This window comes from Mesoplodon densirostris, chromosome 18 (assembly GCF_025265405.1).
Source record: "Mesoplodon densirostris isolate mMesDen1 chromosome 18, mMesDen1 primary haplotype, whole genome shotgun sequence".
Classification (NCBI taxonomy): Eukaryota; Metazoa; Chordata; class Mammalia; order Artiodactyla; family Ziphiidae; genus Mesoplodon; species Mesoplodon densirostris.
The window spans coordinates 39,585,692-39,613,688 of record NC_082678.1 but is presented as its reverse complement, the minus strand read 5'-3'; the positions used below and the strand labels follow the sequence as shown (position 1 = coordinate 39,613,688).

The window sequence follows — 27,997 nt, the reverse complement described above, 5'->3', positions numbered from 1 at the left end:
TAATGTTATTAAAATAGATTTATTATCCCTGAGTGTGGCCTATCTTGTTTTAATAACAAGCTCAAGGGGCCACGGGAATTGATGCCAGGCGCTGCCTCGGGAGGGAGCCCAAGGTCACGGCAAGTCTGGTCCTTGGTCTGCGGGTCTGCGCCTCCCAGCACCTGAAACTTGAAAGCTCCTCCTCTAGTCTCCCCGGAGGGAAGAATATGCAAATACTAGAGGCATCTTTCTTTGAAGATTCTCTCACTTTTCAAACACTAACCTCAATGCTGTTCATCCTCAAAAAGGCAGGCCACCGGAGCCACCCCATGCAGTATTTCTCAGCACTCTGTAGGGCGGTGAGTGGTTCTGGTCACGGGGCAAGCAAGCAGCTGCCTCTTTCGCCGGAACAACGGGAAGGCTTACCATCAAGCTGTCTCCGGGCACCCTGGGTCCCCAGCGACGGCACAGGGACAAAGCGCTCGGGTTCCAAACGCCACCTTCACTGTGTTCCGTCCTTGGAGACGCTTTTCCTGGAGGCTTCGCATCCACAGCCCCGCGCTCCTGGAGCCTGGCTGCCTCTGGGTACAGAGGGGATGGCTGGGCCGCAGCGGGGTGGGGGTGCACCCTGACTGCACCTGACAGACCGAAGACACGGCGTGCACGGCATCGATGTGGGCCTCCCCTCCTCCAGCGCGCAGCGGCTCCGCAGCCCGTCGCTACTGGGCCCTGACCTTCTTGCTCTGCGGGCTCGGGGGCTGTGTGGCGGAGGCCCGTTTCCGCGGGGGCTCCGCATCCTCGCCGGCGAGCAGGGCCGCCCGCACCTGCCGCAGCTCCCGCCGCTCCCGGCGCTCCTCCATCTCCTCCAGGTCCTCGGCGAACAGGGCCTTCAGCGGCACCATCAGCTTGGGCACCGTCGGAAGGTCCCCCAGGCTGACCTATGAAGCGAGACGAAGCAGAGGCTGGGGTGAGGCCGTCACGGCTCCCAGGCACCAGCCATACCCCCGTCGGCAGACGGACCCGTCATGTCAGGCCCAGCAGGGCAGAACCCAGGCACCCCAATGCCCAGTGGTGGGAACAGGCCCAGCTTGACCACTCAGGAGAACACTGCCTCCCAGGCTTGTGCAGAAGCTCAAATGATGTCACTCTGGGCACCGACTGGGCCTCCAAGAGGCTCTCAATGGACTGTGTCCAGAAGGCCCTGTGCCAGTCGTGCTGGGTGGTGGCCCGAGCCTGGCCCTCTGCGCATGGATGGAGAGCGTCTTGGCCCCGCCCACCCCGCCCACCCCGCCCCAGCGGTCCTGGACCTTCATGTGGTCAAAGGCGATGCCAACTTTCTCGTTGAAGTCGGGGCTGAAGAGCGGGATCTTGGCGTAGCGCTGGCTGAAGTGGTTCAGCACGATGAACCCTGCGTTCATCCGCATGCCCACGCCGATGGCCTGGGAGGTGGTGCTGCAGAGACAGGGCGACACGAGGCTGGAGGGAGCGAGTCACGCAGACCCCCCGCCCAGACTGCCTGCTTGGGCACCCGGGGGCGGGGCTTTCTGTTGCCACCCACCGGCCCCAGGGAAGCCCAGGCTCTGTGCTCTCAGACCTCCCGCCAGTGAGCGCCTCTGAGAAAGGCAGGGGCTGCCGACTTGGGGTAACACGCTCTTCCCTTAAATAGCGCAAGATCTGCCCCCGGCCTCCCACTTATTCAGCATTATTTCCAGTTCTTTCCCGAGCCACGCCTCCCCCAGAACCTTGCCTGGAGGGCGCTGCAGAAATAAAGGCAGAGGATCGGGAGACAACTGCCTGGGGTCAGAAGCCCCCAGGGCCCCTGGAGGGAAGCAGACCTGCCCAGCAGCAGTGGGGAGGAGCGGGGGACCGGCTGACGCAGGTTCAGAGGGCTCCGCTACCTGTGTGTCTTTTCCACGGCTTCCTCTTCCAGACCATCTTCCAAAGTGGCCTCGTGGATCAGGAGGGTGGCATCCTTCCCTAGAGCGTAAGCACAGGCTCTCTGAGAATACCGCTCGGCCTGGGGTGCCCACAGCGCTTGCCCCCGGGCCCTGGGACGAGGCTGCGAGTCAGGATGACAGCCAGAATTGTCGGGGGGACCAGAAGTGGCTGCCCCTACTCACCCATCTGGACCAGAGCCTCACAGGGCATGGTGTCCCCCGAATAGACCACCTTCCAGCCGGACGTGTGGACCAGCGCGCAGCCAAAGGCGTGCTTGCAGTGCCGGACCAGGCAGGTCTGAAACTGAGGAAGCGGGTGACGGGCTCGTGGCCCAGCTACTGCCTCGCCCCCTCCTCCCCACGTCACACGCCCCTGTCCCCCAACCTGCCCTCCCGTGCCCGGGCCCTCCCCTAACCTCCTCCAAGCCACAGGTTTCCAGCAGCAAACTAATCAACCTTTCCACTTTGGGGTTGGAGACCTCAGCTCCTTTCTGAAGGCATTTGGCAGGAATAATACTGTGAGAAAATTAAAAAACAAACATTTAATCTAAAGTTCAAGTCACTGACTGGAGAGGACCCCCCCCACATCGCTATGATAAAGAAAATTTAATTCCGTCACTGAGGCAGGGAGCGAGGGCACTCGGCCCTGGAACTGTGTCTGGGCGAAGTGTTGGCAAAGATCTAGGATCAGGAACAGAAAGGAGAGCCGAGGAGAAACGTGTCGGGGCAGATGAACGTTTAGAGGTGGGAACCGCCTCACAGTCTCCCCGCGATCTGAGCCTGCCTCGCGCGCTCACCGTCCGGGGTCGGACCGGGCGCTCACCTGACGTGGTGCAGCAGCGGCTGGCACTGGGTGTGATACTGCTGGAGCCAGGCCCGGAGCTGGGTGGGGGCCACTACGAGCAGCGGGTGGCACGGCTTCCCCAGCGACACCTGAAACGGGGAGATCAGAGCGCCGAGCACACGGCGCGCGTTGCAGGGAAAACGGCGTGCTACGGCCCGAGGTGTGTCTGCGCGCATGCGCTCATTCCAAAGAGAAGCAAAAGGGCAGTCCAGTCCTGTGCAACTCACCAGAGCCCGCTCCCTCTGCAGCAGGATGTTCAACAAGCCCTGGGAAGGAGGAAGGGACACGGATCAGCCAGGTCCACACCTGACCTCCTTCCCGCCTTGGGGCCCCTGGGTGCCCGGCGCTCTGGCGGACCTAGCCGCCCGCCTCCGGGTGAGGGCAGCTCCGAGGACGCACGTGGCGCCGGGCTTGCAGACGAGCCCAGGCCCGGGCGGAGGTGCGCGGCCAGGAAGGAGGCGGCCCGCTCACCGTGTGGTGGTCCGCGTGCAGATGGGACACGAACACGGCGGCGAGGGTGCCCAGGAGCCGGTCTACTTCGTCCCCGTAGTGGCGGCACAGCTGCCCAAAGGTGCCCTCCCCGCAGTCCAGCAGCAGGGACGCATCGGAGCTATGGGAGGAGACGGTTTGCCCTCAGGGAGGAGGGCAGGACGAGGCTGGGTGCCTGTCTCCCGGGACCGCTCAACTCCTCCCACGGGAGCTGCTGTCAAGGGGGTGGTGGTCTCACACGTCCGTCCTCGTGACACGAAATAGTGTCGCAACGCTCTGTGAAGTTACTACGTGCATGGAGCGTACCTAAAGCTACACAGATGCTGGGCACCCAAGAAAGTTTCTGCGGAAGGAGAGGGTGAGGACATGAAATCCACAAGACTCTACTTAGAAGGAATGTGGCGAGAGCCGCTGTGGCCGCCAGGAGAACCCAAGGCTCTGCTTTAGCTGGCGTGGCCCGGAGAGAGCGGCTGCACCAACGCCCTCCGGGAAAGGCCAGGGCCGCTTCCCGCCAGCTCCTCCGTCACAAGAGAAACACGTCCCAGACCCGTGCGCTTCTGCTGTCGGGGTGCCCCTTACAACTGCCAAGTACGTTTAACGCGTTATTTGGCTGTTAGCCATCCACCACTGGCACCCAGATGACAAAGTAAAACTTAAAAACGAGCCTGGCTTCCCGCAGACGGCCCTGGTCCGCCTCCCTGCGGACCACCACCACCAGGCAAACCCAAGAGGCTCACAAAGCAAACGCAGGAGCCCCGAAGCCGCTCCGCACCCCAGCGGCACCAGTGAGGGGCCCCGTGACACAGAGGCGGACGCGAGTCCTGGCCTGGGTCTGCCCCACCGCCAGCCGTGAGCAGCCTGGGGCAGGTGCACCGATGATGGGGGTGCGGGAGGTGGCCAGTCACTGGTTCACAGGAGGGACGTGGAAACTTAGCAAGACCGCCCCTCAGCAGGGCGACGGCATACACGTCAGCAGTTTGCATCCGAAGACGTAACGGGTGGCCAACTTCGGTGACTCTCTCCAGTGCAGCTAGCTACGGAAGCCGAAAACCGCCTGACCCCCCCGTCCCCGCTGGGCCCCCAGCCAAGACGGGCCTCCAGGGATGTACAGGCTGCACCTCCAGGTTAGCCTGGCGGGTGGAGCAGGGTCTGCTGAGAAAACCCCGGGCTCCCCGCTGACGGGCGCCTCCCGTGCAGGATTAATACCTGATGTTGATGAGAGTGGAGCTGACATTCCGGATCTTCATGGGGATTGCAGACCCCGTCCCGAGGAAGACCACTTCTGGATACTGGCCTCTCTTCTCTACGGAAAGACACACGTCGAGTTGTTCACTTCTTCGGGTCAGAAGTGAGCCGGCACTGAAGTAAAGGGCAGCTCCCCAGGAGGGGCTGGTGGTCTGACCTCCTTACACACGGGCCTGGGGCGAGGCGCCCCGGCGCTGCCTGGGAAGGAGAGCGAAGGAATTCCACGGGCCTTTCTTCAGCAGAGTTGCCCTAAGTGTTAAATAGCAAAGGCCACCTTTCCATGCTACAAGTCAGCATTTATCTCCCGGGGCTGGGGACCCCCAGCACAGGCCCTGCTGCACTTTGCAGGGGCTCCGAGGGGGGCCAGCTCCCCAGAGAAGAGGCGGAGCCGCCTAGATGCAGAAAATGGGCCCCGCTCGGCCTGACAGGCCCCGGGTGCACGTTTACAAATGTGATGTAAATGGACCTTTAACGGGCAAACCAGACACCCATCTCCAGCCCACGGCACGTGCAGCCAGGCGGTCAACTTCCCAGCACGCCGGCCTGGTGCCAGCGGGATTGAACCTGAACCCGCCCTCTGGTCCAGCCTTGTTTCTCCACCTCATTCGTGAGCTGCACACAACACTGGGAAAACCAAGCACTAGAAAGAGGTCACGGAGTTCCCCAGCCTGCTCTTCCTGTCAGGGCGGTGAGAGCCCAGCAAGGTGAGTGCCATGGCCGGAACCTTCCGTGGATCCTTCCCAGCAAAGCCAGGACTGGACTGCCAGCTCTGCCCAGGGCCTCCCAGGAGGCCCCAGAACCGCCGCACTCAGCTCAGCGTGGGCCTCGCCAGGAGAGCCTGGGCACCGTCACCAAGCCTCCAACCTAACCGGTCCGGGCCGGGGCCGGCACCTGTGGTCTTAAGCGGAGGCCAGAGAAGCGATGGCTTCAACAGGTACACGGGGCTCGACGGCCACGCTGACCCTCCACTCAGTGCTGTGCGAACAGCTGCAGGAGGGCAGAGGCCAGGAGACACCGGGGCTGGTCCTGGTCTGGCTCACCCGCCGGGGCCGGGCCGTCCTGCACAGTCTTCCTGTACTCCTGCACACTCTCCTGGAAATTGGGCAGCTCCAGGGCCTCGGCAATGAATTCCTCAGGGTCGCAGGTCATGATGGCATCCCTGCAAGAAGAAGGCATCTTGGGGCATCAGGGGAGCGTGTGGCCCCAGGCAACCACCCTGCACATCCAGCTCAATCCCTGGGGACCGCCTGCAGAAAGTGCTTTCAAATCTAAGTGACTGGGGCCTGGGGCAGCTCCGCTCTCCTGCCCGGAAGACCTTCTCCCAGCTCGGGGGGGTCTCACAGCTCTGGCTGCTCAGAACCTCAGCTCAAAGCAGGAGGGGGCAGCCCTAGCGCTCCTGACGTGCGGGGGGCGGGGGCGGGGAGATGGCGCGGGCACTCGAAGCAGCCTCCCGACGTCTACTCACGACAGCCGCTAGCGTCTGGCATCCCCCGGGGCGGGGGGAGGGGAGGGGAGGGGAGGGGGCCCCAACTATTCACGGCGACAGTGCCCGGTGTCCAGCAGTGGTCCAGAACGGGGTCTGCCCGGACACAGACACCACGGCGTGCACAGGACACTTCCAGTTATCCAAGGGTGAGATGTTAAAAGTTAAAGATGCGGGGCAGTAAGCATCTCTCAGGTGACTGGCTGGGGTGAACGCTACAGCGCCTGGATCCACCAGGTGCCTCGGGCAGTGCCGCCCCCGCCCCGCTAACCCCCTTCTCACAATCACCCTAAGGGAACACGGTTCTCCTCAAGGACTTTTATATAAGGCACTTGTCTCATTACAACAGCAAAAAGCTGGAAACGCCTCCAACGCACCAACACCCGTATCTGGAATACCGGCGACAGTGTGCTTACAGAGACTATCATGAGGCGGGAGAAGCCTGGCAGCGTGTCAGGCCCTAAACCCACGGTGTAGACGTGTATTTTAACACATCCCCACGTACTCAAAGATAAAAAACACAAAATGTTAACCATCGCCGTGCCAGGGTGATGAGATTAGGGCTGACTTTCTTCACACTACGCTCACCACATTCCAAAACAATGCACACACACGGCTGTTAGCAGAGGCAACTTTCAGGAAAGGATGGCCGTCAGCCCCCGTCTCCCCGCCTCCCCGGATCAGCTTATAATAGGACGCAGCCACCGTCCGCCACCTATCGTCTGTGGCTCTTCCCGGGTCCGACGCGGAGACCACGCGGCTGAGCAGCCTGCGCCACTGACCCCCGGCCCCCCCCAGAACGAGCCTGATGCGCCCTGCCCCCCGCCGACTGAGACCACACCAACCTTTGCCACTCGCGCCGGGGCCGGAGCTGGTACTTGAGGAGACACTGGCCACGAACCAGGGGCACGCAGGGGGCAAGCCCTCCTTCCTGCAAGAGACGGAGCCGTGGTCCGCGGGGGGCAGCTGCCTGGGGAGTGGGCAACGGGCCAGGCTGGGCCACTACCTGGGGGCGGAGGCTGGCGAGCGGGGGGAAGATGCCCGGGTGGATGAGGCTGAGCTGCGTCTGGATCTTGTGGCTGCGGAGGTTGTGGACCGACTCACAGTGCTCGTTCAGGACCAGGTGCTGGGTGTCGGGCCCAAACCTAAGACGGACGCGCACACCGTCAGCACGGTGTCCTTCTGGGAAGACTCCCACCCAGGGGGTGGCACCGGGGGCGGGGCGGCCAGGTACTGGGAGTGTTCAAGAGGGTGAGTGAGCTGTCCACCGAGGTCACCCTACGTGGCCAGACACAGCCCTGCTCCTCCTCCTCCGAGCCCGGCATGTCTGCAAAGTCAGAGGCCCTGGGCGTGGGGGAAAGAGCACCAGGAAAGCCAGGGTCAGGTACAGTGCTGGGGACTTGGAAGCACAGGGAGCACGGCGGGGGGTGGGGGGGGTGGGGAGAGGAAAACAGTGATGGGCATCAGCACTCAGGCCCCGAGGGGCAGAGGACCGGGGCCCCGAGGAGGGACTGCCGGGGCCGGCGGGGGAGGGCGGTGTCACCACGCGCCCAGGTCCAACCCAGCAAGTCCTTCCACCCGGCGCCAGCCTCGGCCAAAGAAACCAGCAGAGTGGGACCCGTCCTCCCAGTCACTGAACGTGGGTTGTCGGCAAGATCGGGAGGGAAATGAACCGTGTCTAACACGCTGCCTGACGTGTCGCGGACGTTCAATAAACTGAAGCTGCGGCTTCATCCTTCCAAGACTCTTCTTTAGGAAACACGCACGAGATGGTCCAGAGGCAGGATTTGTCCAGAGCTGACGAAACCAGCCCCAGGCAAGCAGGGATGCCCCCAGGATCCAGGGAGGGCGGGAACCCCAGGGAGAGCTCAGGCGGGGGGCAGGGGGGCGGTGGAACCATGGCTGGTGTGTGCCGGGGCTCCTACCTCTCCATCCACTGCTGGTATCTGCTGTCCAGGAGCACGTGCTCCGGGGTCATGTGGACCACCAGGGCCACGGGGGCTTCGGCTCTTCCTTGGAAACTGGGAGGAAGGAAGCAGGGGGCTCTGCTGGGTCAAGTGGTGCAAACTCAGGACACGCGGATCTGGGGCCAGGCAGCCAGGGAGGGCGCTGCGCGGAGCCGTGGTGGCCCAGGCCTCGGCAGGGGCAGCCACAGGTCAGTGCCAGGCCGGCCTTCCCGAGCGGTGTCGGCTCTCACCTCTCCGCCCGGAGACCCCTCCTTACCTCCTGAAGGTGGCATTCTCACAGAGGGGCTGAATGAATCCTTCGTCTGGACATTCTACCACAACAAAAGCGACCCTGGGGTCTGGGGCGGTGCAGATCTCTTCAGGCAAAATCTGTGAAGTCACTGAGGTCAGGATGTGCTCCCAGGGCAGGCCCTAGAGTCACCTGCTAACGCCGCATCACCCTCCAGAGAAGCGCCGACATAAGATCACCACCTGCACCCTTCTCGCCCTCTCTGCTGACATGCAGACAGGCGGCCACCAGCTGGCAGAGGGCATTTCACACCTGAAGTGGCCAGACGGCCCGGCATGGCACGCACGGTTCTCTTAGGTCGTGTGGTCCTGACGTCCTCACATCTCGTGACAACGTCATTCCCTTGGGCCACGCGTCCGAAGTCCACCCTTATGGGGTCCACCCTGAGCTCAAGTACAAGGGAAAGCACCCATCCTATAAGGAGACCCCCAAATCCTAAAGAGACAACCTCCAGAAACGGCCCGACACGGCCAGCGCTGATGTGCAGGACAAGCCTAGACAAGAGACCCTATTTTATTGTTCAGCTACGTGCTGAAATCCAAGCTGTTCAGTGCCCTCAAAAGTGCTGTCTACAGGGCCTGACCCAGGCAGTGACCCTGTCCAGCGTCCCGGCCCCTGCCTGTCACTGCTGAGACCGCAGCAACAGGGCACCTCACCTCTCTTCCTTCGAACGTGATGCTTTTCCCGTCCTTGACAGCAGCAATGATGGGCGCAATGGCAGCTGTTCCGCTGAAACGAGAGGCGAGGCCTCGGTGAGGGCGGGGCTCCGGGAGCTCAGCGCGCCCGGCGAGGCCCCCCAGCTGTCCCCGCCACTCACACTGGGAGGCCCAGCTCCTTCGCTTTGAGTACTAAGAAGTTTCCCTTCTTCATGTGGAGCTGTAAGGAAGAGATCGCCATGTAATTCCAGTGACTGATGAAGAAGCTTGGTGTTCATCATTCGTTTTGAAATCAGTTGAGCTTAGCACTAAAAGCTGAATGATTTAAAACCGAGGTGTTCTATTTCCCATTAACTCCTTACACATCTAATAAAATGCAATCCATTTCCATATCAAATAAGACGTGTCCTCCAAGTACCTGGAGGAGAAAACACTGTTGCTTTTATCGTCCTGTGCGGGTCACCTAACAGCCAAAGGAGTGCTAGAACACGTTCTAGCAGAAATGATTGCATAACCACCATATGACATGGCATTCCAGTGACAAGGACAGGGTACAGCGTGTGGATGGCTTTTCTCCTCTACTTTTCACATATTTGGCAGAACTGTTCTGTTGCTTTTATACGAAGTTACAATAAAAAGTTCCCAGTATTCTCTTATTATGTTAAAAGGGAAACCAATAACCCTAACACCAATAACCCTAACACAAAACCTCATAATCATTCTGTACTTAAAAACTCAGGTCCCAACGTTTTAGAAATCCATATATTTCAGACCTAATAACAGGAAAAAGTCAGAAATGGCATAAAATGTTAATAAGTCTTTCAGGGTTGACTTATATTTGAATTTCATTTTCTTCCTTAGATCTTTAGAAGCTATTTGCATTTCCTTTTAACTTCCTGAATTTAGGAAACTACTCTTAGGGCTCAGTCTCCAGTGTGGATCCAAAAGCCTTATTAGGACTCCAGGATTTTCTGTCTCGGAAAACGTTATCCTAGAGGAATGATGACAGCTTAGCGTGAGCACATGATACAAAGATGACAGACGTAGATGACACCTTCAGATAATGACATTAACATGCACTGTGGTGACCACAGATCTGGAGGAAACTGGATGGAAGCAGAACGTTTCTAGTGTTTCACAGGAACGTCAGGCCTAAGGCCGGCAAAACCCGTGCCTCCACTACAAGCTCAATTCAACCCGTGGAGAAAGTTGTTCCCATCTGAAAACTGGACGCCAGCTCCCAGGCCCCAGGGCAGCAGATGGCTGCCCAAAGCCCAGGCTCCTACCAGACAAGAGCTTCTCAGACCCTCACACCCAGAGCCTATTTCTCCCACCTCCCAGAACTTGAACTAGCTTTGCTTTACCGCCTTCTGAACCCTGAGCCAAGAAGCAGCCAATTTTCAGGAAAGGGCAAAGGGGCTGGCTGCAGGATGACACAGCAGGAGCAGCAGCACCAGGTGGGAGGAGCCAGAGGCCAGGACGCAGCCCGCGGCGACGCGGCTCCCAGGACAGCTGTCCCCATCGCACAGGACACACCATGCTCGACGGGATCTGTTCAGGAAGGGCTGATGCGACGCCACTCAAAAGATTACCACGTAAACTGCTCTAGAAAATTATCCTGCAGCCTAAAAATTCAGACACAGAAAAGGCTACAGGCAGCAGTATCCATATAAACACTTACTTATAAACACAGTACTTATAAAAGTTAAGTACTTTTTATATCTAAGTAAAATAGATATAAACTATTTTTATAGATATAGATATTACTTTTTACTATCTAAGTAAGTTGATGGAAGTTATACTGGCCACAATCTTACAACTAACAACTAATATTACTACTAACCTTTCATAACTGTGTTCACTTGCTGGTGTTATAATTTTTTACAAATGGATGAAAATTACAAATGTATTTTAAAATCAACTTTACCAAGTCGGCTTTAAATCAAATATATTGCTTAAAAAAAAATAAAATCAAAGCTCACGAAAAAGCAATGTAGTCTTACCGGAGATCAGACAACTGTTTGCTGCAGGTTCTAGTATAATAAAATTTTAATGCAAAGTCCTACAGAAAGTAGGCAATTAGTCAGATCTGAAAAACACGTGATTGTAATAACATTTTCATAGAATTTGACCAACTTCAGTTTACCAATCTAGGTCTCTCTGAATGCTAGCCAATATTAAAATTAGTCCAGTGTCAACCCACCAAGGTCATGTGACTTTTCTGGACTGTTAAACTTTGTTGTAATAAAATGAGAGAGAGAAAAAAAATTAGTCCAATGTCAGCAGCTAACGACTACAGTAAGATGATATAAACTAAAACAGAGTTGAAGGAGCCTAAATAAAGGCCTGATTCATTTGAAGGGAAATGAAGCTTTTTATGAAAAAGTAGTCTTTTGATCCTTCTCAAACTCTTCCAAAAAATCAGAGGAGGGAACACTCCCAGACATTGTATGAAGCCACCATCACCCGATACCAAAATCAGACAAAGACAACACCAAAAAAGAAAATTACAGGCCAGTATCTTTGATGAATATAGATCCAAAAATTCTCAACAAAATATTAGCAAACTGAATCCAACAACACACAAAAAAGATCATACGCCACGATCAAGTGGGATTTATCCCAGGAATGCAAGGATTCTTCAATATATGCAAATCAATCAATGTGATACACCATATTAACAAATTGAAGGATAAAAACCATATGATCATCTCAATAGATGCAGAAAAAGCTTTTGACAAAATTCAACACCCATGTATAATAAAAACTCTCCAAAAGGTGGGCAGAGAGGGAACCTACCTCAAAATAATAAAGGCCATATGTGACAAACCCACAGCAAACATTATTCTCAATGGTGAAAAAACTGAAATGATTTCCTCTAAAATCAGGAACAAGACAAAGGTGCCCACTCTCGTCATTATTATTCAACATAGCTTTGCAAGTCCTAGCCACATCATTCAGAGAAGAAAAAGAAATAAAAGGAATCCAAACTGGCAAAGAAGTAAAACTGTCACTGTTTGCAGGTGACATGATACTATACATAGAAAATCCTAAAGATGCCACCAGAAAACTACTAGAGCTAATCAATGAATTTAGTAATGTTGCAGGATACAAATTAATACACAGAAATCTCTTGTAATCCTATACACTAACAACAAAAGACCAGAAAGAGAAATTAAGGAAACAATCCCACTTACCACTGCAACAAAAAGAATAAAAATACCTAGGAATAAACCTACCTAAGGAGGCAAAAGACCTGTATGCAGAAAACTTTAAGATACTGATGAAAGAAATCAAAGATGACACAAACACATATAGAGATATACCATGTGCTTGGATTGGAAGAATCAATATTGTGAAAATGACTATACTACCCAAAGCGATCTACAGATTCAATGCAATCCCTATCAAACTACCAATGGCATTTTCCACAGAATTAGAAGAAAAACTTTTACAATTTGTATGGAAACACAAAAGACTGCCAATAGCCAAGGCAATCTTGAGAAAGAAAAACAAAACTGGAGGAATCAGCCTCCCTGACTTCAGACTATACTACAAAGCCACAGGGTACTGGCACAAAAACATATATATATATCAATGGAACGGGATAGAAAGCCCAGAGATAAACCCATGCATATATGGTCACCTAATCTATGACAAATCAGGCAATAACATACAATCGAGAGGGCTTCCCTAGTGGCGCAGTGGTTAAGAATGCCCCTGGCAATACAGGGGACACACGTTTGAGCCCAGGTCCAGGAAGATCCCACATGCCGCGGAGCAACTAAGCCCGTGCGCCACAACTACTGAGCCTGTGCTCTAGAGCCCACGAGCCACTACTGAAGCCTGCGCGCCTAGAGCCCGTGTTCCACAGCCAGAGAAGCCACCGCAATGAGAAGCCCGCGCACTGCGACAAGGAGTAGCCCCCGCTCGCCGCAACTAGAGAAAGCCGGCGTGTGGCAATGAAGACCCAATGCAGCCAAAAATAAATAAAATAAATAAATTTTTTAAAATTAAAAAAATATATATACAATGGAGAAAAGACAGCCTCTTCAATAAGTGGTGCTGGGAAAACTGGACAGCTACATATAAAAGAATGAAATTGGAACACTCCCTAACACCATACACAAAAATAAACTCAAAATGGATTAACGACCTAAATGTAAGGCCAGACACTATAAAACTCTTAGAGGAAAACATAGGCAGAACACTATTTGACATAAATCACAACAACATCTTTTTCGACCCATCCCCTAGAGTAATGAAAATTAAAACAAAAATAAACAAATGGAACCTAATGAAACTTAAAAGCTTTTTCACAGCAAAGGAAACCATAAACAAGATGAGGGGACAACCCTTAGAATGGGAGAAAATATTTGCAGACAAAGTAACTGACAAAGGATTAATCTCCAAAGTACACAAGCTGCTCAAACAGCTCAATATAAAAAAAAAAAAAACCCAGTCAAAAAATGGGAAGAAGACCTAAATAGACATTTCTCCAAAGAAGACAAACAGATGGCCAACGAGCACGTGAAAAGATGCTCAACATCACTAATTATCAGAATAATGCAAATCAAAACTACAATGAGGTATCACCTCACACCGGTCAGAATGGCCATAATCAAAAAATCTACAAACAATAAATGCTGGAGAGTGTGTCAAGAAAAGGGAACCTTCAATACACTATTGGTGGGAATGCAAATTGATTCAGCCACTATAGAAAACAGCACAGAGTTTCCTTAAAAAACTAAAAACAGAATTACCCATACTGGGCATATACCCAGAGAAAACCATAATTCAAAAAAATACATGCACCCCAATGCTCACAGCAGCTCTATTTACAACAGCCAAGACATGGAAGCAACCTAAATATCCATCAAGAGAGGAATGGATAAAGAAGGTGTGGTACGTACATACAATGGAATATTACTCAGCAATAAAAAGGAACGAAATTGGGTAATTTGTAGGGACGTGGATGGACCTACAGAGTGTCATACACAGTGAAATAAGGCAGAAAGAGAAAAGTAAATGTCGTATAATAACGCATATATGTGGAATCTAGAAAAAAGGTATAAGTTATCTTATTTGCAAAGCCGAAATAGAGACACAGACGTAGAAACAAATGTATGGATATCAAGGGGGAAGCAGGTGGGGTGGGAGGAATTGGGAGACTGGGACTGACATATACACATTATTGATACTATTTATAAAACAGACACCTGATGGGAACATACCATATAGCACAGGGAACTCTACCTAATGCACTGTGGTAACCTAAATGGGAGGAAAGTCCAAAAGGGAAGGGATACCTGTATGTGTATGGCTGATTCACTCTGTTGTGCACTGGAGGCTAACACACAATGGAAAGCAAACATACTCCAATAAAAATTAATTTTAAAAAAAGCAATCCCCAAATCCTCAGAAATATTTCTGCTGTAATTTAAAAAAACAAACAAACAAACAAAAAAAAACATGGGGTCCATAGACATAATGGAGTATTACTCAGCCATTAAAAAGAAAAGAAATGAAATAATGCCATTTCCAGCCACAGGGAAGGAGGTAGAGGTAATCGTACTAAGGTAGTGAGACGGAAAGACAAGTATCATATGACACCACTCATAGGTGGAATCTAAAAGTGGATACACATGAACTTTACAAAACAGACACAGCCCCACGGACTCAGAAGAGAAACCTGTGGTTACCGAAAGGGAAACGTGGTGGGCAGGGAGACATGAGCAGGTTGAGGTTAACATATACACACTACTATTTATAAAATAATCAACAAGGACCCAGGCTACAGCACAAGGAGCCCTACTCAACACTCTGGAATAACCGATATGGGAAAAGAACCCGAAAAAGCACACACATAGGTCTATGTATAAGGAAATCAAGTTCCTGTACACAGAGGAAGAAACAGCAGCGATAACAAAACCCGCAACACTGTAAATCACCTACGCTCCAATAAAAAATAAAATTTAAAATAGAAAAAAGGAAATGCCAAATCTGTGCCCCTCAGGCCTTGGTGCCCTGAGCTGGTGTCACATCCCTGGAGCCCGAGCAGGCTTAGGGCCCAAGGCTGGACCGTCAAGGGCTAAGGGAGCCAGGGAGGACATGCCAGCAAATGAGCCCCACACCCTCTCCAGACCCAGGCGGGCCCTCCTACAGCGAAACCAAGCAGGGTACGCCCAAAGGATGGTGGAGCCCACGGGCTGGAAGAGTTCCGAGTCCCCTGGGCTCCACGCCTCCTATGGGTCGCCCCACCTACCCACAGAAGACAGCACCCTCAGCAGAGCAGTGACGCCAGAGTGGGGACTGGCTGAAGGTGGGCCGGGCTGTAAGGGGTGAGGGGAAGAAGTCACGAGACACAAGCCTGGGGCGTTTCTTCTGGCCCATTCCCCTCTAACTGGCAACCCAGGAACAGCGCTTTGCCTCAGGCTCTGGTTGCCGGGGACCCAGAGCTGGTCGCGGAGAAATGCTGCCACCTTGTGGCCGTTTCCCGTAACAACAACTTTAAACCAGTGCTGAGGGGCACTTGATCTTCACAAGGCCTGCGGGGCTGTGAATGACACCTGCCTTCAAGAAATGCCCTGGGGTAAATCATCGGAAAAGAATTCAAAAAGGGGCTGACTTTCAACAGGCCAATTTCAAGAGGTAAATTATGCACACACTGTATTTAAAAAAAAAAAAAAAGCACATGGAAAGATACTCAACACATCAGTCAGTATTAAAGAAATGCAAATCAGAATTACAATGAGGTATCACCTCACACAGGACAGAATGGTGTCATCATCAAAAAAAAGTCTACAAAGAATAAATGCTGGAGAGGGCATGGGGGAAGACAGAACCCTCCTACACCGTTGGTGGGGATGTAAATTGGTACAGCCACTATGGAGAACAGTATGGAGGTTCCTTAAAAAACTAAACATAGGGCTTCCCCGGTGGCACAGTGGTTGAGAGTCCGCCTGCCAATGCAGGGGACATGGGTTCGTGCTCCGGTCCGGGAGGATCCCACATGCCGCGGAGCGGCTGGGCCCGTGAGCCATGGCCGCTGAGCCTGCGCATCCGGAGCCTGTGCTCCGCAACGGGAGAGGCTACAACAGTGAGGGGCGCGCGTACCGCAAAAACAACAACAACAAAAAAAACATAGAGTTAGCATATGGTCCAGCAATCCCAGTCCTGGGCTTCGATCTGGAGAAAATCCTAATTCGAAAGGACACAAGCACCCCTATTTTCAGGGCAGCACTATTTACAATAGCCAAGACACAGAAGCACCCAAATCGTCCAAAGACAGATAATCGAAGCATATGTGGTACATATATGCACTGGAATACTACTCGGGCATTAAAAAAGAACGAACTAATGCCATTTCCAGCAACAAGGATGGACCAAGAGATTATCATACTCAGTGAAGTAAGTCAGAGAGAGAAAGACAAATATCATTATCAATTACAGTTGCAATCTATACATTCATACAATCCAACTAATTTACAAAAGAGAAACAGACTAAGAAAACAAACTTATGGTGACCAAAAAGGAAAGATGGGGGGGATAATTTAGGAGGTTGGTTATATTCAGTCGATATTCAAAAAGGACCTACTGAATAGCACAGGGAACGCTATTGAACACACTGTAAGAACTTATATTGGGGAAAAGAAACCGAGAAAGAATACATATACATCAATGTATAACTAAATCAAGTTCCTGTATGCCTAAAACAAACACAACCTTGGAAGAAATCAACTCTACTCCAATATAAAATGAAATTAGGGCTTCCCTGGTGGCGCAGTGGTTGGGATTCCACCTGCCGACGCAGGGGACACAGGTTCGTGCCCTGGTCCGGGAGGATCCCATGTGCCACGGAGCGGCTAAGCCCGTGAGCCATGGCCGCTGAGCCTGCGCGTCTGGAGCCTGTGCTCCGCAACAGTAGAGGCCACAACAGTGAGAGGCCCGCGTACCGCAAAAAAAAAAAAAAAATTAAAAGAAAAAGAAAAACAAGAGTGGAGCATGGAGAAGTGCTGCCGCCTTGTGGCTCTTTCCCGTAACAACAACTTTGAAACCCGTGCTGATGGGCACTGAATACTCACAAGGCCTGTGGGGCTGTCAAGGAAAGACACCTGTCCTCCAGAAATGCCCCAGGTAGGGCATCGCAAAAGAATTCAGAAGAGGGCAGACACCTGAGAAGCCAATTTCAAGAGGTGCATTTTACTTACCCCGTTTACAAAAAACCACATGAAAAGATGTCCAACATCGTGAAATATTAGAGAAATGCAAACCAAAACAACGAGGTTATCACCTTACACTGGTCAGAACGGCCACTGTCAAACAGTCGACAAACAATGAAGGCTGGAGAGGATGTGGAGAAAAGGGAATCCTCCTGCACTGTTGGTGGGAATGTAAACTGATACAGCCACTATGGAGAACACTATGGAGGTTCCTTAAAAAACTAAAAATAGAACTACCATACAACCCAGCAATCCCACTACTGGGCATATACCCTGAGAAAACCATAATTCAAAAAAAGTCATGTACCACAATGTTCACTGCAGCACTATTTACAATAGCCAGGACATGGAAGCAACCTAAGTGTCCATCAACAGAGGAATGGATAAAGATGTGGTACAACTATACAATGGACTATTACTCAGCCATAAAAAGGAACAAAATTGGGTCATCTGTAGAGATATGGATGGATCTAGAAAACTGTCAGAGTGAAGTAAGTCAGAAAGAGAAAAACAAATATCATATATTAAAGCATACATGTCGAATCTGAAAAAATTGGTGTAGACAATCTTATTTACAAAGCAGAATTAGACACAAATGTAGAGAAGAAATGTATGGCTACCAAGTGGGGGGGGATGAATTGGGAGATTGAGATTGACATGTATACACTATTGATACTATGTATAAAATACATAACTAATGAGAACCTACTGTATAGCTCAGGGAACTCTACTCAATTCTGTGGTGACATAAATCAGAAGGAAATCCAAAAAAATAGGGGATATATGTATACGTACAGCTGATTCACTTCGCTACACAGTAGAAACACAATATTGTAAAGCAACTATACTCCAATAAAAAAAAAAAATTAGTACGTCAGCAGTGTAACAACTACAGGAAGATGATATAAACTAAAAGAGGTGAAGGAGCCTCAGTAAAGGTCTGATTCATTTGAAGGGAAACAAAGCTTTTTGTGAAAAAGTAGTCCTTTAATCCTTCTCAAACTCTTCCAAAAAAATTGAAGAGGAGGGAACACTCCCAAAGACATTCTATGAAGCCATCATCACCACCCTGATACCAAAACCAGACAAAGACAACACCAAAAAAGAAAATGACATGTCTTTGATGAATATAGATTCAAAAATTCAACAAAATATTAGCAAACTGAACCCAGCGATACACAAAAAAGATCACACACCACGACCAAGTGGGATTCATCCCAATTTCACAAGGATGGTTCAGCATACTCAAATCAATGTGATACACCATGTCAACGAAAGACAAAAAACACACGATCATCTCAATAGATGCAGAAAAAGCATTCGACAAAATTCAACATCCATTCATGATAAAAACTCTTATCAAAGTGCATATAGAGGGACCATGTCTCAAGATAATAAAAGCTATTTTAAATGACAAAACCCACAGCCAACATAATACTCAATGGTGAAAAGCTGAAAGCCTTCCTGCTAAAATCTGGAACAAGGATGTTCCACTCTCACCTCTTCTATTCAACATAGTATTGGAAGTCCTAGCCACAGTAGTCAGAGAAAAAAAGAAATTAAAGATATCCAAATTGGAAGGGAAGAGGCAAAACTGTCATTATTTGCAAATAATATGATACTATATATAGAAAACCCTTAAAGACTACACACAGAAACTACCAGAACTGATAAACCAATTCAGCAAGGTAGCAGGATACAAGATTAACATACAGAAATCAGTTGCATTTCTTTACATCAACAGTGAAATATCAGAAAGGGAATGTAAAAATATAATACCTTTTAAAATCACAACCCCAAGAATAAAATACTTAGGAATAAACCTTGCCAAGGAGGTGAAAGACATATGCTGAGAACTATAAAACATTAATAAAGTAAGTTGAAGATGATTTAAAGAAATGGAAAGATATCCCATGCTCTTGAATAGGAGGAATTAATATTGTTAAAATGGCCATACTACCCAAAGCAATCTACAGATTTAATGTGATCCCTATCAAATTACCCATGACATTTTTCAAAGAAGTAGAACAATCCTAAAATTCATATGGAACCACAAAAGATCCAGAATTGCCAAAGCAATCCTGAAGAAAAAGAACAAAGCAGGAAGCATAACCCCCCCCAGACTTCAGACAATACTACAAAGCTACAGCAAGTGAAACAGCATAGTACTGCCACAAAAACAGACAAATGGATCAATGGAACCAAACAGAGAGTCCAGAAATAAACCCACACACCTACTGCCAATTAATCTTCAACAAAGGAGGCAAGAATATACAACGGGAAAAACAGTCTCTTCAGCAAGTGGTGTTGGGAAACTTGGACAGCCACATGTAAATCAATGAAGTTAGAACACACCTTCTCACCATACACAGAAGTAAACTCAAAATGGCTTAAAGAATTAAACATAAGACATGACACCATAAAACTCCTAGAAAAGAACATAGTCAAAACATTCTCTGACATAAACCCTAATGTTTTCTAGGTCAGTCTCCCAAGGCAACAGAAATAAAAACAAACAAGTGGCATTTAATCAAACTTACAAGCTTTTGCACAGCAAAGGATACCATAAACAAAATGAAAAGACAACCTGTAGAATGGAAGAAAATATTTGCAAACAATGCAGCTAACAAGGGCTAATTTCCAAAATATACAAACCGCTCATACAACTCAACACCAGAAAAACCAAACAACCCAATCCAAAAATGGGCGGAAGACCTAAACAGATATTTCCCCAAAGAAGACATACAGATGGCCAACAGGCACATGAAAAGACACTCAACATTGCTAATTATTAGAGAAATGCAAATCAAAACTACAATGAGCTACCACCTCACACAGGCCAGAATGGCCATCATTTAAAAGTCTACAAATAAATGCTGGAGAGGGTGTGGAGAAAAGGGAACCCTCCTACACTGTTGGTGGGAATGTAAATTGGTGCAGCCACTATGGAAAACAGTATGGAAGTTCCTCAGAAAACCAAAAATAGAATTACCATACAATCCAGCAATCCCACTCCTGGGCATATATCCAGACAAAAGTCTAATTCAAAAAGATACAGGGCTTCACTGGTGGCGCAGTGGTTGGGAGTCTGCCTGCTGAGACAGGGGACACGGGTTCATGCCCCGGTTTGGGAAGATCCCACATGCCGTGGAGCGGCTGGTCCCGTGAGCTATGGCTGCTGGGCCTGTGCGTCCAGAGCCTGTGCTCTGCAATGGGAGGGGCCACGGCAGTGAGAGGCCCACGTACCGAAAAAAAAAAAAAGATACATGCACCCCTATGATCATAGCAGCGCCATTCACAAAAGCCAAGACATAGAAACCACCTAAATGTCCATCAACAGATGAATGAATAAAGATGTGGTACATATATACAATGGAATACTCCTCAGCCATAAAAAAGAATGAAATAATGCCATTTGCAGTAACTTGGATGCCAACTAGAGATTATCATACTAAGTGAAGTAAGTCAGAAAGAGAAAGACAAATACCATGTGCTATCATTAATATGTGTAATCTAGAATATGACACAAATGAACTTATCTATGAAAGACTCACAGACTTGTGGTTGGCGGGGGGCAGGGGAGGGATGGATTGGGAGGTTGGGATTAGCAGATGCAAACTATTATATACAGAATGGATAAACAACAGGGTCCTACTGTACAGCACAGGGAACTGTCTTCAGTATCCTCTGAGAAACCATAATGGAAAAGAATATAAAAGAGGATGTATATATGTGTATAACTGAGTCACTTTGCTATAGAGCAGTAATTAACACAACACTGTACATCAACTATACTTCAAACAAAAAAAAAATTCCTAAAAAAAAAAAGTAGTCTTTAACTTCAGAAACTTATCAACTATTTCTGAAGTTCAAGAGGGAGGCTCACAGCCAAATATGAAACATGTCTCTGTAGCCTGACTCTGGCTGGAAGAGAATCTGGAAGTACGTACAAGCATAGGTGGTTTACTGGGAACCAGGGCAACTGTTTCCTCTGAACACAGGTGATGGTAGGAGCTGCTACCTTCAAATTACCGGAAACCCTTAGGTCACCAGACACATGTTCGTGTAGAGCACGTCCAGCAAGGTGCTTACCTTACAGACAAAGGCCACGACCAAGGAGGGGTCCCTGCCGTGCATTTTCTGACCGACACCTGAGGAGAAACAAATCCGCCCACACAAGGTAAACAGCAATGTCTCCAGGTGCCACAGATCGGGGATCGTCTGATACCTAATCTGACTTCACAAAACTTAAATGGATGGAACTGTTCGGATACAAAGGTCAAAGAAACACTGGTATTTTTTCTCAAGCAGATCTTTTCTTTTTCCTACTCGTGTTGAGATCTGAGTAAACGAAAATGCAAAATGCCAACCAGAAAATGGCAAGTGAAATGTTCTAAAAAACATGACACATTTTACCTAGAAGTGGAGATGAGGGGGGAAAATAAGTTGTAACGTGCTTTACAAACAAGTGTAAGAATATGAGAAATAACACAAAAGCTACAAGGCCTGCAGAAACGACGTGGGTGTCAGCCCTCACCCGAGCCACCCAAAAAGGACAGCACAGAGGTCCAGCCCCTTGTCAGTCCTCAGACAGACACAGCCTCGAGGCAGAGACAGGAGCTTATCAACCCTGCCCATCCCCCGGACAACAGCATCCTCAAGCAGCCCAATTCGTTTGATACGTCTCATCCTGGAATTTTAATCCAGTTTCCCAGTAGGCTGTCATTCTGGAAGAAAAGGTGCAAATCCACTCATTGATATGACTGTTCTGTCTGCTTAGCTGTTAGGTTCTGCACTCAGGAAAAATTAACTTGCGTTACTGCTGCCTTAACAGAGAGACAAAAAGTTCATCGTGCCTTCCCTGCACTGCTGACACTGTGCTGGAACACCTTCTTTGTGTGTGGGGTTTTGCAGATATGATGGGTGCACATATAAAAAAGTGACTTTGATTTGGGGATGACACTGACTTGCTACAAGTGAAATGGGAATTCAAAAAAAAATCCAAAGACTGTAACGAATAGTAAAGACTTAATGATCTATACTGTATGATGAAATAAACAATGTAACTTTATACCAAAAAAAAAAAAAGAGAGAAACACAAAGCCTCCCAATCAATCATTTGCCAGGTCCTGCTCTTCCTCTGGTTAAACTGAAGCCAAAGCTTGGGGCTCCCCAGGGCTGCGGATTGGCCCCTACAGTGTGGCCGCTTTTAAAGACAACCTTCTCACCTGCCCCACAGCTGAATCCTAACGCGATAAGAAAAAGCGTCTGTTTTGCACACTAAACTTCCTTATGACAAAGATTCGAATGTAGAGCAGAAGAAGCCAACGGATTAAGACAGGCTCCCACCCCCGCCAGCGCACCGCTGTCCAAGCGCCATTACCGTCCACCAGGTGCTGCTCCCCTTCTGCGGGTGCCGAGTCTGGAGATGGCTCTGGACTCAGCCTCTCTGGACTCTGCGCTGGCTGGTGCTTCCCGTTCACCTGTTCACCTGGTTGGGAAGGGAAACGAGCAAGTGACACACGCCGAGGGCAAGCTCACAGCCCGGTCGCCCACTATGCCGGCCTGTCCTCTACTGGCCACCTCCCCGCCTGGCTCTGGGCTGCACGCCCATCCTCCTCATCTTGAGGTTTCTGCCCGGGTCCCAGCCTGACTGCAGTGGGGACTCAAGAGCGCGTGCTGAGCAGAAAGCACCCATGCACTCAGCTGGTTTATCCACCGCCATCATGCTCCGCACAGACCTTGGCCCAAGGTTCCCCGTCGCCACGAGGAGTGGCATCACTGGGCAGTCAGTTCGGTCTCAAGGTCAGAAAAACACTCCCCTGGCTGTCCAGCGGTTAGGGCTGCATGCTTTCACTGCAGGGGCCCCGGGTTCGATTCCTGGTTGGGGAACTAAGGTCCCGCAGGCCGCGGTGTGGCGAATGGAAGAAATCCCTGCCCCAAGAGGCGGGCACACGGCTGCTGGTCTCAGCGACCCCCGCCCCACCCGGCCCTCTGAGCTGCCCGGTCTTCCGGGCTCGCCGGGTGGGCTCAGCACTGATCACTCGCACGTGTCAGGGCGCGGGGCCGCGTGCCGGAGCGGGGAGGACACCAGGCTGGGGGCGCGGCCAGGGGAGGACATGCGAGGAAAGTGAGCTGGGCCAGCGCAGACCTGTCTCCCGGCGGGTACCGGGCTCCCCGGCCGGGGGTGCGGGCTCGTCTGCCCCACTCTGCACGCGGCAAGCTCGGACCAGGTGACGGGCAAGGAGCCAGCCCTGCACGTCGCCCACAGTCGGGAGACCGACGCAGAGCGTCACCCAGACCCAGGGCGGCACGGACGTGGCAGTGACTCGCGTGCAGCCTGCCTGTCTCCGCGTCAGGACCGCACGTCGGGCCCCGGGGGCTCAGGAGGCCCTGAGCCCTTCTGACCGCCAACCGCACTCCCGCCAGGCTGCTGCTGCTGCTTACGAACAAGGCTCGCCTGTGCCACCTCTCCAAGCCCCTGCATCCCAGGAGGGCGCCCACACCTGTGGCAATGACCCCTGGCGATAAATGGGCAGATCTGAGGGCAGAGCCTGATTACCTGGCACCCCAAAGTGCAATCACGATCGTTACATACAAGGTGAACGCGTCTGTCCTCAAGGTCATGAGCTCCTTAAGGGCAGGAACTCCTCGGCTAAACTTCCTAATCATGCTCAGAACACAAAGCCGGATACACAGGCCAGCGATCGGGCAGTTTCTGTTGCCACTTGCCTTCCTGACCCCGGACCCACGTCCTCCCACACTCCTAGGAATCGTGGCTTCACACTCACTGTGGATGGGGATCTGGAAGACCGTCATGGTCTCATCCTGGTATTCCGGCGCTGAGTGGGGTCGCACCGCTGCGGGGAAAAGACCACAGGACAGTGACTGCGGCAGCGAACGAGGCATGAGGATCGAGTCCACATCGCTGCCCACGAGCAACCAACCTGCTCTGGATTCTGGCGGGAGTCTGCGCTAAAGCCAGAATTTCTGAGTAAACCAAAGTGTTTAGGAAAACGGCGAAAACATATTTTCATCAGCCACTAATATTTAGGTCAGCCACAGGGAAGACACACGACGATCACAGGCGATAACCCGCTAAAATAAACACGAAGCCAAGACTTAAACGTGAGAGACACAGGCAAATGCTCAGCATCGCGAGGCCCGGGACACATTTTGAAATAAAATACTAGTGTTTCTACAGAAGGACAAGCCAGAGACGCACCGGGCTCTGCACATCGGCCAGGCCTCCTCCCATCAAGTGGCCATGTGCCTCCCACCCAGTCAGCCGCTCAGAGCCCTTCTCCCTACAAGGGACCCAAGGCCATTCGATGACGAGAGCCACGTGTAGGGCCAGGGCGGAGCCTCAGGGCCCCAAGAGAGACCCCCACCCAGCACGCAGCAGCTTTTCACTCACTCCTGCCTCCGCTGCCCGTGTTTTGGGAGGAGCGGGAGGTGAAGGCACAGAAAGTGCAGCAAGCAGTGTTTTAAAAATTCATCTCGCGTGGATGAAGCATTTGACTTTAAGGTTTAATTTCGTCAGCTTTTATGGATTCTGATTTGAGAGACGGGGACATATGAGACAGAAATGGCAATGAGTCATAATCAAGGACATACCCAGGTCTATTCCTTTCAGTGGACCAGAAAATATTTTGATAGCTTCCAGGTACTTTTCCTAAGAAAGAAAAATAAGGAAGTGAATAGTTATGGCTGCACAGATGGAGGACACAGCAACACGTTCAAGTACACGAGAGGCATCAAAGGTACCGACATACAACACAGTTCACAGAGTATTTTGAACTTCCTTCATACAAATATTTACTGAGTGTCCACCATATGTTAGATGCCAAGGGGTCAGCAGTGAAAAGATGGGGTCCCTGCCCTCATGGAACTTAGAATCCAGGGGAGGAGACAGAAACAATACAAATGACAACCAGCAGCCATGGTGCTGAGGGACCTGCAGATACGAAAAACGCAGGGAGCTGGGATCCGACCCTTCTGGAGAGTCAGGGGCAGCTCCTGAGCAAACAGCCTTTGAGGTGAGCCCTGAAGGAAGGACACAGGTGGGGCAAGAGGGGAACTGGTGCATGGGCGAAGGCCCGAGACAGTAAGGGGCTTCCGTGAAGAGCTAGAAGCCGGCTCACAGCCCCGCCTGGTTACCAGGGCACAGATGCCAGGGCCGGCGAGGGCCTGGGCCGACAGGACCTGTGGGCCACGTGAAGGCGTTTGGACTGTGTGTACAACAAAGACCTTTGAAGGGTTTTAGGATGAGGTGAGCCGCCTGCGGTTCCGCTTGGGAGGGGTCCCTCTGGCCGCGGTACCGGACAGTCACAGGGGGGCAGGACTGGACATGGGAAGCAATGCAGTAGAAGGTGTAGGGACAGACCAACGAGAAGACGACAGAGGGACGGCCAAGCAGCATTATTCTGGGGACAGACTGTACAGGGCTGGCCTTTCACCCCAGCACCTGCGAAGTGAACCCTTACGCTAACGACGTGTACACAACCTCTCGACAGTGTCCTAAGCTGGCTGGGAAGGGACGAAGACGTCTGAAATTTAATAAATAAGGATAAAAGCTGACACTTGTTGTGTCCATATGGTGTGAAACACCTGGTAAAGAGTGAGTGTTTGCGTGTTACCTCCTTTAATCCTTAACAACTGCAAACCATTTCACAGATGAAGACACTGAGGCTCCAGAAAGGAAAGTAACTCAATCAAGGTCATAGAGTTAATAAGGTTTATGGACTCAGGTGTCTTTAACTCGAAAGGCAAAGTGTTTATGCCACTGTCAATGAACTCTGGAGGGCAGAAAGCTGATTTGTAAAATTGGAAACCCTTGTTACTCACATTGAAATGGAGGGCTTAGCTTTGACAGCTGAGTCAGGAGAGACTCACCAGTTGTGGAGGTCCAGAGAGCACACACTTTGGAACCCCGGTTTCCTTTAAGGTAAGAATCATTCCTAAAAGGGACGAATAAAATCAGATCTCTCATCACCCTGACCCGTAGTTGCGGCCAGGAGACGCACTCCTTACTCAGTTTGCTAGTTTTCTGCTTGTTGTGCATGTGCAGAGCAGACGTGATGCTGGCCAGACCTACGAGGGACACCGACCATCACTCAAATGCCTCTAGAACGGGCAGGACTTGATACTAGGGTGAGGCACCTAGGGTGCAAAATCATGCCAAGTCAGAGGCAGGCCACAGATTCTGCACCCTGGGTGCTTCCTGGCCTCACCTGAGTCTCAGCTCTGGGAAGGAGACTGGTTCAGGACACTGGGCATCTGTGTGTAGCGAGGGGACGGTCTCAACGGTGAATATTGATATCCTGACTGTAATCACCATCACCACACTCTCCAGTTTGTCCCATACCTCCAGTCCAGCAACTCAATAAATGAGGTGGATGGTTAACACCTGCAGGCAGCATCTACGTTAAAATCTACTTTTCTGAGTCAGCTTTTGATTCTCCCTGCTGCAGCTGAGGGGGCCGGCATAAAAAGAGTTCCAGAGCCCCCGGGCTCCGAAGTCGGGCAAAAAAAAGGCCAGGCAGGTTAAAATCCCAGACACCTCCCCCCAGCCCCTGACCTGAGAAAGAATATACTCACCACACAGCCCTCCAACATTAGACCAGTGCATTCGGGTCAGGAATATGTTGTCCAAACGGGACACCTTCAGCCTAAGAAAAAGAAAGCGTTGGAGCAGGACTAAACAGAAGGACCAAGGACCCATTCTCCTGCTGTAACAACCCTCCTGCCTCAAAGCCGCAAAGTCATTCCCCACCCCGCAGGAAAATGGCTGGCTCACTTGTGCTCCTGCATGAGTCGCTGGATGCCTTCCCCGCAGTTGAAGAGATACCTAAAGGACGAACATTACACCAGAGAGTCATTAGATTCGGTTCTGTAAAACCTCTGCCACCATTTATATGCTTTGTTGTACACCACAGGGGAAAACAACTAAAAACACATGCTGTGCTACCAACCGCATTTCTGCTGTTGGGATGCTGGGGTTTGAACCCTCCTCAGCAGAGGCAGGGAGGGATCTGGGGCCAGAGTAGGCTCGAACTGAGGCGAGACGCGTCCTTTCCCCATCACCTCCTCCGCAGACCTGCCCACCCCCAACACGGACAAGGAGGCCCTGGTCCTGGGGTGCACGGCAGGGGGCTCGGGGACGAGGCTTGGGAAGGGAACGCTTATACCCAAGTCGGTCTAAAGGTCAGCGGGGCCTCCCGGAGTCACACGGACGGGGATATAAGGGATCTAGGCTCTCGCATCCACACTGGGAAGGGGGGGATAGGCGGGGTACCAAGCCCAGGAATGGGCCCCGATGCTCTGGGCGCTCAGCACTGCGGCCGGCGGGGCGGGGCTTGGCCAGGGGACCCGCTGGGCCGGCCGGACCCCGGCGCGGCTCACTGACCGGTTGAACTCGGAGAAGACGTAGAGCGCAGCGCCTGCATCCCGGCCGCCAGCCGCCACCACCTGCAGGTACACGGTGTTCGGGCCCCCGGGCACCCACGACGGGCCGCGCTTCTCCCGCGTGCGCAGGTGCCGCAGCGGGTCCTTGGGCGGCCGCGGCCGGCGAGTCGGCCCCTGCGACATGGCTCGCCAGGCCGCGCACCGCAGCCCCAGCAGCGAGCGGAGAGCCCACATGCAACCCCTCCTCCCGCTCCTGGGCGCAGCCGGCAGTCTCGGTCCGCGTGCCCCACGCGCCGCCCCTCCGTCCGCGTGGCGCCCCAGCCAGTCAGCGCGCCGCCAGCCGGGCCGCCCGCCTACGCGAGGCCGCGCGTCCAATAGGAAGGAGCCTCGCCGCTCCGGACGTGTCAAGTGGCGGTGGTCATAGAGAGGAGGAATGCTAGAGCGCCCTGGAGGCCCCGCCCCTGGTCTCTTTCCGGCTT

The 27,997-nt window shown here is 51.6% G+C and overlaps 1 protein-coding gene across 2 annotated transcripts; it reads right to left on the bottom strand.

Annotated features, from left to right (window-relative positions):
- Positions 1–3: 3 nt before the first annotated feature.
- ELAC2 (elaC ribonuclease Z 2) lies at positions 4–27,815 on the bottom strand. 2 transcript variants are annotated; one of them, XM_060080741.1, is made up of 24 exons: positions 27,520–27,815; positions 26,911–26,961; positions 26,712–26,782; positions 26,007–26,071; positions 24,729–24,786; positions 23,903–23,971; positions 22,495–22,602; positions 21,204–21,262; positions 9,051–9,109; positions 8,890–8,962; positions 8,201–8,313; positions 7,903–7,998; positions 6,984–7,122; positions 6,823–6,908; positions 5,535–5,653; positions 4,456–4,552; positions 3,232–3,370; positions 2,988–3,026; positions 2,740–2,849; positions 2,333–2,432; positions 2,100–2,220; positions 1,878–1,956; positions 1,287–1,431; positions 4–917 (listed from the first exon to the last, which is right to left on the bottom strand). In XM_060080741.1, exons 1-24 carry the CDS (start codon positions 27,750–27,752, stop codon positions 699–701), a joined length of 2,448 nt encoding a protein of 815 aa, XP_059936724.1. In that variant the 5' UTR covers positions 27,753–27,815; the 3' UTR covers positions 4–698. The 2 variants fall into 2 exon arrangements, with proteins under 2 accessions (XP_059936724.1, XP_059936723.1); XM_060080740.1 differs by having other exon boundaries at positions 6,823–7,122.
- Positions 27,816–27,997: the final 182 nt, after the last annotated feature.